General features: G+C 53.0%; 1 protein-coding gene across 1 annotated transcript; it reads right to left on the bottom strand.

Moving 5' to 3' along the window:
* Positions 1 to 1,840: 1,840 nt before the first annotated feature.
* Positions 1,841 to 6,850, bottom strand: LOC142448627 (glycosyl-phosphatidylinositol-anchored molecule-like protein). Its single transcript, XM_075550561.1, has 3 exons — positions 6,529 to 6,850; positions 6,005 to 6,112; positions 1,841 to 2,238 (listed from the first exon to the last, which is right to left on the bottom strand). Exons 1-3 carry the CDS (start codon positions 6,833 to 6,835, stop codon positions 1,943 to 1,945), a joined length of 711 nt encoding a protein of 236 aa, XP_075406676.1. The 5' UTR covers positions 6,836 to 6,850; the 3' UTR covers positions 1,841 to 1,942.
* Between the last annotated feature and the right edge of the window lie 6,014 nt (positions 6,851 to 12,864).

The raw sequence follows: 12,864 nt of genomic DNA, 5'->3' as shown, positions 1-12,864 counted from the left end.
GGAAACAAGGACCGGAGTGTCAATTAGGAACACAGGAGCGAGTGTACCCTCCCCTTGGGTTCTGAGTGAGGATTGTTAGCGATTTTGTTTGTTTTGGTCTCTGATGGGAGGTTGCTCCTCCACCAGAAGTGTAATGACATTCTCAGAGACATCTAAGTTCCTCTGTCCCCATCGTGACTGGAATTTCCAGTAAGGTTCACTTGTCACTTTGGTGGGAGTGACCTTAGCCCTGGTGACATAGTGGTGATGTGTGGGCTGCAATCTACCAGGTCAGCAGATTGAAATCACGAGTTACTCTGCAGGAGATAAAGCAGGCTCCGCACTGCTGAAAAGGGTTCTAGTCTCAGAAGCTGAGCCATCAGCGACCCTCCCCCACGTGGTCTCTAGGGGTCACATAGCATGGCGTTTGTTCTTTTTGTTTTTTGGCAGGGGGAGAATCTCAATATTGTTTGGTAGCAACTGAGTGGTGGTCTCCTGCTCCCCTCGTCGCGAGAAGCTGACCTCGCTGAGGGAGGCTCTCCTCTGTCAAAGGGGCATTAAGAAGTCCACATAAGCACAAACTCCAATGCCCTTCGGTCCAGTCAGGGCCATGGCACACAGCTCGTGGGCACAGCACTGGCTCGCCACCTCGTTTCGTGGAGACGACAGGGTGAAAGGAGTACACAGCCCAGGGCAGAAGCCGCCACCTCCTTGGGTGTTTCCACGCGGAGCAGTGTGCAGGCCACCGTGTCCAGGGGCTTCAGACGTCACACTGTGTGCAGGGCTGGGTGGGAGCCCACTGTGCCTGTGTGCCGGGCTTTCTTTATACATTCTGCCCGATAGAACTTGGGCTTCCTCCAGCTCCAGGTGTTTACTGCGCCTCGTTGAGCAATGTCTACGAAAGGGCAAGCATAAGGTTGTGCTCTGTCTCTTATTTCACAGTGGACCTGTCGAACACAGCTAGTGTGAAGTGGTATGCTCTCTGTACCCCAGTATTTAAAGCTAGCGCCATGTAGCTCCCCACAATGGTCAACAATTATGAGCCCTATCTAAGAGTTCTAACCCCAACACACCCTCTCCAGTTCTTGCAGGGATATACATACATATGTTTTTTAATTCGCCTATCATTAGCAGTCCTTAGAGTAGTTAAATTGTTGAACTATAATGCAAGTAACCGTGGGTGATCCTGCGGGTTTGATTCACCTTTGATAGCTTCACAGTATGACAAACAGAGTGTGGGCATTTTGTCTCCATAGAGGAACCGTCAGGAGCAGGATTGCTGCAGTAGCAACAGGAAACAGGAAGGTCTGAAGTCTCAGCCCCCCCACCCCCAACCCACGCCCAGGGATGCAGTGCTGAGCAGGGCTGCAAGCAGAGCTGCAGCAGCAACAACCACCTACTCCCCCTGCAACACCATTGCAGCACCAGTGAGTCAGGACCCTTCACTTTCAGCTCTGTGTGCAGCCAGGCATTCGGGGTAGGGTGGGGGGTGGGGGGTGGGAGAAACTCCTCCTGCAGACCCAGACACGCCCACGGGGCCACAGGACTTGGCTACAGGACAGGCCCTATTGCTCCGGGTGTCCCTGAGCACCCGGCCTGACCCAGGAGACTGGAGAGCAGAGCTGGGACACCAGAGTGACCCTGAGCTCCCCTCCAGCCCACAGAGAGCACCCCTGCAGGGCTGACTGCATGCATTTAGCTGAAGGGCCATTTGTAAAACAAAGGCTCGGCATCTCTGAAGGAAGGAGGAGCAGCAGGCCCACACTGAAGCTCAAGGTAAGCCCAGAGAGACCAGGTCTGAGCAGGCAGACAATGCTCACACGAGTGGTTCACAGGCCCGCCTTTATTCCCCGGTTAGACTTGAACCATGATAGGGGAAGTGGCACAGCAGGGCCAGGCTCAGAGGTGTGCCTCTGGTCACACAAGACCAGAGTCTGAGGCAGTGCTGAAGAGGAACAGGTCCTCAAGTCAGTGTGTCGCTGATGATGATGGAGACCAGGCTCAGGGCAAAGGCAGATGGCCCCAAACACACGGCGCCTTCAGGAAGCTCCTCCTCAATTGGTTCATAGGGAATCATGTCCCGCTCAAAATTAGTAGGTCCTCCGCGGTTGCACTGTGAACCTTGGCAGCACTGCACAAAATACAGGCTGGTGTCTGTGGTGATTTTTCTTGGTGTCTCAGGGGGCTGTTCACTTGGGTATACAAACGAGCAGTTGAAAGCACAGTCCTTCCAGACGAGGAGCTGACGACGGTTCAAACCTACAGAAGAGACGAGAGATGGTCATGCCTGGATTTGGCAATGTGCCGCGCCCCCCACCAACCCCCTAGTACACCCCGCCCAGCCAGCCAGGGCCCAGCTGCACACACATGCGAGTCCCAAATGGACAACACTGCCTGCGATTCTTGACTGAGAGATCATGGTGAAGCCCACTGGGGGGTCTGCCTGCTCCAAGCACAGCCTCTGCTGGACGCATGTCCCATCCAGCCCGCCACATTTACCTCCACCTCAGAACCCTGAAAAGTGTCCGGGTAGGATGGGCTCCAGCCAGACCCACGTGGGTCTCGTAGGAGCCACGGAGAAGCAGGGGATGAGAAGACACGGGCTCGGGTGGGCGTGATGTGCCTCCCAGTGGGGGAAGGATGAGGCGTGCGGGAAGTCACTCGGTGCTGAGAGAGGGGCTTGGGATGGGTCCTCCCCTTGGGCCTTCGATTGAGTTCAGTCTTCCCAACACGTTGAGCCCAGACACCTGGTGGGAGATCAATCGCTCTTCCTTCCAGTGTCCATTCTTGGAGTGTTCTGAGGAAGCCCTAGTGTCAAAGGGCAGGATTGGAACCTGTCTCTTGTCAGGGGAGATCAGGCTGGTTCCTGTGAGGTAGAGGTCAGACCTGGCCCCTGTACTAAACCTTCAAACCAGGGCTCACACCAGCAACCCCCCAGACTGGCAGTTCAGTGGCTTAGCAAGTACCAGGGCACATCCCGGGGTGGGAATCAGTAGGGGACACGTACAAATAAGGATCCAGACACATGTGGACAAGTCTCCCTTCTGCTCTCAGCCCCTGCCCACCATGATGGACTCCACCCCCCCCACCACCTACCACCCCTCGCACCCCCGGGACGGGCTCTGTCTGGCTGCTCACAGGCCCCAGACGTAGCCTCTCCGTGTCTTGGGCTTTCAGCCACTGGCCAGGGCCACAGCTCTCCTCGGGCTGTGGCCTCGCTCTGCTGCTCTCCCTGATTCTGCAGGGCTGGGGGCAGAGGGTTCCCTGCCTTGTCGATTCCAAGGTGCAGTCCCTCCAGAGGGGTCACAAAGCAGCCGGTCCCCTCTCAGGAGGACACAGCCTTCACTTGCACTGCGGGCTGCAGACACTTCACTGGCACAGGCTAGACTCACTGCAGAGAGCCCTCCCCCATGGTGCGGTGGCCAGGCAGCAGGCATGGAGCCAGCCCCGCAGCCTCTCTGCAGGAGAAATAGGGCAGTTCTGCTTCTGTAAAGGCTGACGGCCTGCGCACCCCCGTGGGGCACTTATGGGTCAACACTGAGCCACAGCAATGGGTCATCTGCCGAGTCTGTTGACCAGAGCCTGCAAGCTGCCAACAATCACAAAGCAGGCTGAGCCCCTGATCCAAGAAGCCTCCCGGCACACGTGGTGGACGCTTCCCCAGACCCGTCACCCACAGAGGCAGGCTCGGCAGTCCACTCCGGTGGAAGCTTCCTGGACAGCACGCGGAGAGTGGTGTTCCTGGCGTGCTACCACAGGAAGGCTGCGCAAAGGGGCCAGTGTGGCCTCTTCTAGAACTGAAGCCCGCAGGGGGATGCCTCCTTTTCTGGCCAATTGCTCTTCCTCCTCTACCTCCGGGCCTTCTCCCGAGTCTCGTGAACACGATCATGGCCTCCATCATGACTTCTGCATTGACTGCCGCTGCCCTTTGCCGGCTGCGCTGCTGCTGCTGCGCTAGGTACTGCAGTCTCTTCTCCCCGTCCGGGGTACTGGCATCTGACCGCACTGCCCAGCCAGGCATTCCGGCCCAGAGCTGCCAACTGAGCAGTCGGTCTCTGCATGCTCATCCACTGAAAGGCCCGGCCCAGCCAACGTGGCGACAGCTTACCTCCACCAGAGAGTTTCACGTCAGAAACCGTGGGAGGTGGAGCAGTCGGCGCAGTGGACACGGGCTCTCACCTACTCCCTTTACCCCCGAAGCCTCCCTCGTGCCTCTGCTTGCCGAGGGCGACATCTCATTGGAGCTCTGACTTCATTGAGCTCCTCGTGCCTTCACGTGGCTCTGACAGCAAGTCCACACACTGGGTCAGGTTTCACGGCACACTTTCCAAGTGGTCCTTTGTGGCCCTTTACGAGTGTCCAGTTCTTCCGTATCTGCTCCTACAGCTTCTTTGTAATGCCCAGTTGACAACAGTTCCCAGAGGATGACGAAACGCGCTTTAGATCAGCATTGGCTTCTGCTAGTCTCTCCTTTGTCCATGCGGACAGGCTCGGGTTGGAGAGTGACCATTGCTCATGTGCTGCATGCTGGACACTGTGGGTATGCGTTTTTGGGTCTCTGGGGCTTGTGTTCGCACACACGGCGGCGCCCGTGTGGAGGAGGATGCTGAGAGTGAGGAAGGTCAGCTTCCCAGAAGCTACCTTGATGGCGGATAGAAGGCAATTTCATTTGTCCTGGCTGTCACCTTGCTCATGAGAGCAAGGTCAGAGGAAGCGGAGCTTGGGTGGCACAGCCACGGGTCCCTGGTTTCACACTGTTTCCATAGAGGCTTTTAGGGACCCATCCTGCAGGAGCCAAGGAGTCAACACAAAGCAGACGTTCCCGGGTCTGAGAGCCTGCGGTTCCGATTGAGCCCGGTGCTGTTGGGGTCCCTCCAGGCACTCTCAGGCCAGACACCGTGGCAGGAGGGGCCTCATCCATACAGGGGCCACTGAGCAGGAGAGCCGTCTCTGAGGTCAGAGAGGAACTCCAGTGCGGTCCACTGGGGGCAGACGTCCACTCTGCAGGAATGTCCCGTACAGGAGGCCTGTCTGGCTTGGACTCTGGGAAGGGACCTCTTGTACAGATGTGTTTCAGCTTCACCACCAGGCCTCTGTGACTCTCTAGGAGGTCTAGGAAGGGTGGTGGGCAGTGGGGAGGAAAGGTAGGCATGGAGCAGAGTGCTGAGCCTGGGGGAGGCCAGGACTTCCAGTGACCCCAACGTGGTCTCCCTGCCTGTCCAGAGGAGAGTCATGGATGCATGCCAACTGTGTAGATTTTACTCAGCACTACCTCTGTCAACCACATCCCAGAGGACTCTAGGCCGGGGAGTCTCGGGGACACAGTTCCAAGATTGATCTCAAGCAGCCCTAAATGGAACCACACAGCACCCCCTGGGCCACCATCAGACCCTGGCCTGCAAGCCCTCCCGCTGCTCCCCCAAACCCACACAAGTGCCAGGGTCCAAAACGCAGCTGGTGCCCTGAGGAGGCCCCATCAGAGGATGGCTCCCACCCAGGGCCCTGTGCGCAGCACCTGTCACTTCAGAACAGAGCACAGATGACCAGTAAACGGTCACAGACACTAGAGCACAAGAGCCCCCATCCAGGTCATCTGCAACTCCTGCCCTGGGCTCGGCCACTTTGCCCCCGGGTCCCGTGGCGCACAATATCCGGTCCCATGGCTTCCTTCTCACAGAGGAAGAGCCCTCAGAGAAGCAAGGTCAGGCTGTGTCCTGACCCCGCCACGCCCGGCCTGGGCTAGGATCTCCCGGGGCTGGTGCTGGGCCCTGTCCTTGGCCTGCCTCCGTGGAGCTCTCTGGAAAGGTCAGGATGGAGTCCTTTGGTGGAACCGGCGTGACCCCCCGAGAGGGACAGACAGCCTGAGGAGCCATGCCCAGACTTCCGGCTCTGCCAGGACACAGGTCAGGCCCTGTGCGACACGCACTGCCGGCAGGACGCCTGGCTGTGTAAAGACGGAGCCTGTGCTGGGTAAACAGGCCTGGGCCACCACACTCCCTACAGAGCCCTCCCTACAGGTACTTACGAATGGAGACAATCATGCATCGCCTGGTGTGATAGGGGCATTCAATGATTCGTGGGCAAGCAAAGTTGTTCATACTGGTACACGCATGGCAGGACACATTGAAGGACCCTAGGGGGGAGAGAGGAGCAATGTGGTCAAGTCTCGGGAAACCAGCCCCTGGAGAGCTCCCCTCAGGGATGCGTCCCCCGGATGCCGATGGCAGGCTGAGGTGAATGGACACCCCCCTCACCCTGCTGCTGGGGCAGTCTCAGGGCACAATGCCACCACCTGGTCCAGATCTGTTCTGATTTGCTCACCAAGGGGAGTGGGGCTGCTCCTGACAGGCCCGGGCCCTGCTCAGTGTCCCTTGGCTCTGACCTCCTGGCCTGGCATTTTGTGGGGACTCTCTGCTCAGCAAAATCCCCCAAACATGGCCTGCAAAGCCCGACTGCACGGACAGGAGAATCCCATGATCATGGCCACAATCTATGAGAATTCCGGGAACATTCTCCTCCCTGTCTGGGCAGCCCGAAGCTGAGACTTACAACGAGAGGGACCGCCTGGGGTAAACGTCACCAGGAGCCTAGGCTCCACCAAGGACTGGTTCAGGCTGGTCTCCACCAGGGACTGGTTGACGCTGGTCTCCACTGGGGACTGGTTGACGCTGGTCTCCATCAGGGACAGCGTGAGCTTGTTCTCCACCAGGGGCTGGGCGAGGATGGTCTTCATCAGTGCCTGGCTGAAGTTGGTCTCCACTGGTGGCTCTGTGACGTTGGCTTCAACCATGGACCTGGTGAGACTGGACTCTCCCAGAGGAAGTCCCACGACCATAAGCAAGACCAAGAGGGTCATCGTGTCCAGATGGAGCTTCTGCTGCAAGAGAGGAAACCAGTGTCCCATTAGTGGGGGCCTGCCTCCTGGGGTCAGTCAGATGCCTCTCTGGCAGCCCAGCCACGCCACATGTCTCCCCTTCCAACAGTCCTTCCCTGATCCAGGACACTTTCAGCGCCAGGGGTGGCGTTGGCTGTGTTGCCAGCACCTGTGACCCTTCTCCACGCTCATGCCAGCGTGCTGGAAGGGCCAGTATCACCTTCCTTACAGGCCCATGGATGCCCCTCTGCAGTCTCCCAGAGCTGCTTCCAGCGTAGCAACTCAACCTCCCAGCCCCAGGTGTCTGTGCAGCAAAGGCGTATCCTCCCAGGTGAAGGGCGCCGCTCAGGCAGGGCCAGTAGGGGCAAAGCCAGTACTCCTCCTCAGGGGTCTCGGGTCGCTGGGCCACAACTTTCTGGGAGAAACGCTTCAGCCAGGAGCCAGCAGAGAGGCAGGCTGACCACAGACACGGTGGCAGGCTGACCTCAGAGTCCCACCTCGTGCAGCCTACTGCCTGGGATCCTGCTGAAACTCTGGGGCTCCTCAGACTCTGTAGCTGTGCCAGTCATGGAACCCTCCGGTCTAACAGTGGACCCCCGCACTGGACAGTTCCCGCTCATACTCTCAGAAGAACGGATGAAGGCAGAGAGCAGCCGAGAACATTTCTTTTTTTTTTTAAAACGTTTTATTAGGGGCTCATACAACTCTTATCACAATCCATACATTTATATGTATATATATACATATATATACACATCAATTGTACAAAGCACATCTGTACATTCCCTGCCCTAATCATTTTTTTTACTTTACTTTTTTTACATTTTATTAGGGGCTCATACAACTCTTATCACAATCCACACATATACATACATCAATTGTATAAAACACATCCGTACATTCTTTGCCCTAATCACTCTCAAAGCATTTTCTCTCCACTCAAGCCCTCCGCATCAGTTCCTCTTTTTTTGCCCCCTCCCTCCCTGCTCCCCCCTCCCTCATGAGCCTTTATGAGAACCTTTCAAAGGCAGAGCTGGAAGACAAAGGGATCTCTTCTAATGACCCAGAGTTAGAAAACCAAAATGGAAACACGTCTGCAGCATATTGTACGCCGAACAACAACAACAAATCCATGACTTGATGGCAAGATGCTGTGGCCAAAACACTGACTGGTACGGGCAATACCAAGAGAAGATGGAAAGACTACAGTGTCTCCTCAGCAAACGTGCTAGTCCATATTCTGCCGTGTCCGGAGTTAGAATATGAGCAAGAAGCAATGGGCCTCAAGGAAGAAGTTCACGGGCACTGACATCCTTAGCCACAACACAGCTCCGGGAACTGATGGAGCACCAGGGGAGTCTCTCAAGAGGCTGAGGACGCACTGGAAGGCAGCACTGACTCTCTCTGCCGGAACATGTGGAAGACAGCTAAGACTGGAAGAGACCCAGGTTCGTCAGCAGTTCCCAAGAAAGGTGACTCAACGGAAGGCTCAAGGTACTGGACAAGATCACTGGCCTGAAGTCCACGGCAAAGTCAGCTACAGAGCATCCAACAAGGGCTGCAGCAGCCCCCTGACGGGGAACAGCCAGAGGCTCCTGCTGGCACCGAAGACGACATGGGACAAGTCAGACCACTGCAGCTGTCACGTGGGTCTTGGCTCTGAGCAGAGGATGCCAAAGAGTACTTACTTGCGTTTCGTTGACTATGCCAAGGAACTTGGAGGTGTGGATCATCACAAAGTATGGATAGCCTTGAGAGGAACCGGAACACCATCCTAACATTCCATTGTGCTCATGTGGATGTTGTACACGGATCCAGAGACAGGTGTCCAGAGAGAAAAGGGGACTGCTGCATGCTTTGACATCAGGGAAAGGTGCCACCCGGCTGTGTCCTCCCGCACGTCCTTCATCTGTGTGCGGAGCAAACCATCAGCGGAGCGGCTTACGTGGAGAAGAGTGTGTCCTCAGGATTGGAGGAAGGCTGACTCCGAACGTGCGCTAGGCACATGACACGGCCAAGCTCGCTGCGAGTGCGGGGCCATGAAGCACTTGCTGGTAGCAGCAGCGCCGCCGCCCTCAGTGTGCACCTGAATGTGCTGTCAACAAGACCCAAGTCCTCCCACCGGCCCCATCAGGAACACCAAGCCAAATGGAGTCAAAGCTCAGGTTCTCAAGGATTTCATCTGGCTTGCATCCACAATCAGGTCTCACGGAAGCAGCAGTCAGGGAATCCAAAGGCATTGGGTCACTCTGCCGCACCAGACGTCTTGAAGCAAAGATGTGACGTGGCGGGCTACGGTACACAGGACCTAACTCATGACATTTTCAATGGCCTCTTTTGCCTGTGAAAGTTGAACCCTGAATAAAGAAGCCTGAAAAACATGGATGCATTTGGATTGTGGTACTGGAGAAGATGACGGAAAGGACCACACACTGCTAAAAGGGCGGACCAATCCTTCTGGAAAAAGGGAGAGCTGTTGACTCTGCTCTAATTGATGTAAGTTTTGTGTCAGCATATCATCTATGAGTCTCTTCTTTTTCATGTGTGCGTTTCTCGCTAGCAGCCTTCCTCTGATAAATGCCTTTGCTGCATCCCACAGGTTTTGGTACTTCGTATTTTCGTTCTCACTGGTTTCTAGAAACTTCCTGAGTTCTTCTCTGATCTGGGTCAATACCCACTCCTTTAGTAATAGGAGACTGTTCCTCCTGCAGTTGTTGACCATTGTTTTCTTCACCGTCCTTCTGTTGATTTCCAGCTTTATGACACACAATGATCAGAGAGAGAGATCTGTATGATCTCTATGTGCTTGAATTTACTCAAGTTCAACTTGTGTCCCAGCAGGTGGTCTATTTTTGAATATGTCCTATGTGGGTTTGAAAATAATGTGAATTAATTTGCATGTGGGTGGAAAGCTCTGAAAATACCTATCAAGTCAAGTTGTCTAATTGTGCTATTTAGATCTGGAGCCTCCTTGTTGAGTTTCTTTCCCAATGATCTGTCTTTATCAGAGAGTGGTTTATTAAAGTCACCAACTATAATTGTTGAGCCTGTGATCTATTTTTTCATTTTTTGGAGTATCTATTTGATTTACGAGTTTCGCAGGTCTCTCCTTAGGTGCATGCATGTTTATTATACTCACTGGTTCTTGGTCTATTGTTCCCTTGGGCATTCTCGAGTGCCCCTCCTTGTCTCTTGGTATGGCCTGTATCTTGAGGCCAGTTTGGTCAGATATTAAGATCGCTACCCCTGCCTTTTTTGCATTACTGTTTGCTTGGTATCTTTTTCTCCAGTCTTTAATTATCAACCTGTTTTTGTCTGAGAGCTTGAGATGAGTCTCCTGGAGGCAGCAGATCGATGGGTTATGTTTCCTGAGCCAGTCTGTTAGCCTCTTCCTTTTAATGCTTGAGTTCAGGCCATTGATGTTCAGTGTTATTATATCTATCTGTAGACACTGTGATGTCATCTTGTACCTTTTGTGTTTGATATTTTCCTGTCTACCTATCTTCTCTGCTTGTATTGTGTGTGGTTTATGTTTGCCTTCATTCCACTACTGAGCTGATGCTATCCTGGGGGCTGTTTCCTCTTTGTCTCCCTATGGGTGGAGTTGTTCTGTGTGATGGTCTCTTATTTGCCCTCGGTGAGTGTTGATCGTCTTCCCATACTGGATCCGCAAGAATCTTTTGTAGGGCTGGGGTTCGTTTTATGTATTCTTTGAGGTTGTCCCTGTCTGGGAAGACTCTTACTTCTCCATCTATCTTAACAGATAATTTGGCTGGGTAAAGTATTCTTGTGTTTGTGTTGTTTTCCTTCAATTTTTTGAATATGTTACTCCATTCCCTCCTCCTCTTCATCGTTTCTACGGCTAGATCTGAACATACTCTTACTGGACCTGACTGAATGACACACCTAGAGATTAAATCAGATCTTGATCTATTTACAGGTTTTTCTTTCTTTAAAAATTTTTTTTTCTTTTAATGAATTTATTCTTCTATGGGTAATTGGTTTCCTTTTTTATTGTCATAGCTGTGTTCTCACTCATTGCCTATCTAGCTATGACTTGCTTTTTGGTGCATATTATTCTCTCTACAGATCTATCTAGATAAGACAGACTGGATGAATAGTCTGGAGGAGAAACCAATGGGACCAATGGTTCTGGGTGGACACAGGAGAGAGGGAGGAGGGGGCAAGGAGGTGGTGCCGACCAACCCAGGGACAGGGGAGCAATATGTGATCCAAAATCAGTAGCAAGGAAGGTGTGAGTGGCCTGGTAGGGATTCAGCAAGGGCAAGGTAACCGAGAGAAATTACTGAAACCCAAATGAAGGCTGAGCATGATAGTGGACAAGAGGAAAGTGAAAGGAAATAGAGGAAAGAACTAGGTAGAGGCCTAAAGACTGGAATGCACATGTAAATATGTATGAGTGTGAGGAAACAGATCTATGTGCATATATTCATAGGTTTAGTATTAAGGCAGCAGATGGACATTGGGCCTCCACTCAAGCACTTACTCAATGCAAGAATACGTTGTTCTATTAAATTGGCATTCCAGGATGCACACCTTCCCGACAGCATTGCTGAAGAAAAATGTGTGCATAAGCAAATGTGGTGAAGAAAACTGACGGTGCCAGGCTATCAAAAGATATAGGTCTGGGGGTCTTAAAGGCTTGAAGACCCCATGCTGCAATCTAGCTGAGAAGTATCAAAGCCCACGTGGAACAAGGCCACCAGCTTGGCTGACCATGAGGTGTAGAAGGGACCAGTTATCAGACATCAAAGAACCGAAAATCCTATCAGTGGGTGCCCACCTCCCTGATATGACCAATGAAGACAAATGTCTGCACAAGCAAATGTCGAGAAGAAAGCTGATGGTACCCAACTATGAAAAGATATAGCATCTGGGGTCTCAAAGGCTCACAGATAAAAAAGTGGCCATCTAGCTCAGAAGTAACAAAGCCAACATGGAAGATACACACCAGCCTGTGTGACCACGAACTGTCGAAGGGATAAGGTATCAAGCATCAAGGAACAAAAAAATACTATCATTGAAAATGGGAGTGAGTGCAGAGTGGAGACTCAAAGCCCATGGGTAGCCAACCAGACACCCCTTACTGAAAGTTTGAGGGGAGGAGATGAGCCAGTTAGGGTGCAGGGTGGTAACCATGAAACATATAACTTTCCTCTAGTTCTGAAATGCTTCCTCCCCCCACTATCGTGATCCCACTTCTACCTTACAAATCTGGCTAGACCAGAGGATATACATAGGTACAGATAGCAACTGGAAACACAGGGAATCCAGGACAGATGACTTCCAGGACCAGTGGTGAGAGTGGCGATGCCTGGAGGGTGGAGCGAATGTGGGGGCAGAAATGGGGAACTGATTACAAGAATCTATGTATAGCCTCCTCCCTGGGGGAGGGACAGCAGAGAAGGCGGTGGAGGGAGACGTCGGACAGAGTAATCTATGAGAAAATAATAATAATTTATGAATGATGAAGGGTTCATGAGGTAGGGGGAGTGTGGAGGGAAGGGGAACATGAGCAGCAGGTATTAAGGGCTCAAGCAGAAGGCAAATGTTTTCAGAATGATGATGGCAACAAGTGTACGTATGTTCCTGACACAATGGATGGATGTATGGATTGTGACAAAAATTGTACAAGGCCCCAATAAAATGATTATAATAAAAAAAAGTGAGAGCTGAATTGGACATCCCGTCACAGAAGGGTCGCGGGGTGAAGACGAGCCAGTCAGGGTGCAGTGTAGCAACGATGAAACATAAAAGTTTTCCTCTAGTTCCTAAATGCTTCCTCTGCCCTCCATACCCCCACCCCCACAATCATGATCCCAATTCTACCTTACAAATCTGGCTAGACTAGAGGATGTACACTGGTACAGATCAGAACTGGAAACACAGGGAATCCCGGACGGATGGTCCCTTCAGGACCAGTGGTGTGAGTGGCGATGCTGGGAGGGTGGAGAGAGGGCGGGTTAGAAAGGGGGAACCAATGACAAGGA

Source organism: Tenrec ecaudatus, chromosome 5 (genome assembly GCF_050624435.1).
Source record: "Tenrec ecaudatus isolate mTenEca1 chromosome 5, mTenEca1.hap1, whole genome shotgun sequence".
In the NCBI taxonomy this organism is placed as follows: Eukaryota; Metazoa; Chordata; class Mammalia; order Afrosoricida; family Tenrecidae; genus Tenrec; species Tenrec ecaudatus.
This window is presented reverse-complemented; position numbering and strand designations above follow the sequence as displayed.

Excerpts from the sequence above, each read along its gene's own strand:
- LOC142448627 (XM_075550561.1), bottom strand. The coding sequence starts at position 6,835 with ATGACCCTCTTGGTCTTGCTTATGGTCGTGGGACTTCCTCTGGGAGAG. Across the intron at positions 6,113-6,528 it reads CCCAGGCGGTCCCTCTCGTT|GGTCCTTCAATGTGTCCTGC; the intron begins GTAAGTCTCAGC and ends TCTCCCCCCTAG. Across the intron at positions 2,239-6,004 it reads ATGCATGATTGTCTCCATTC|GTTTGAACCGTCGTCAGCTC; the intron begins GTAAGTACCTGT and ends TCTCTTCTGTAG.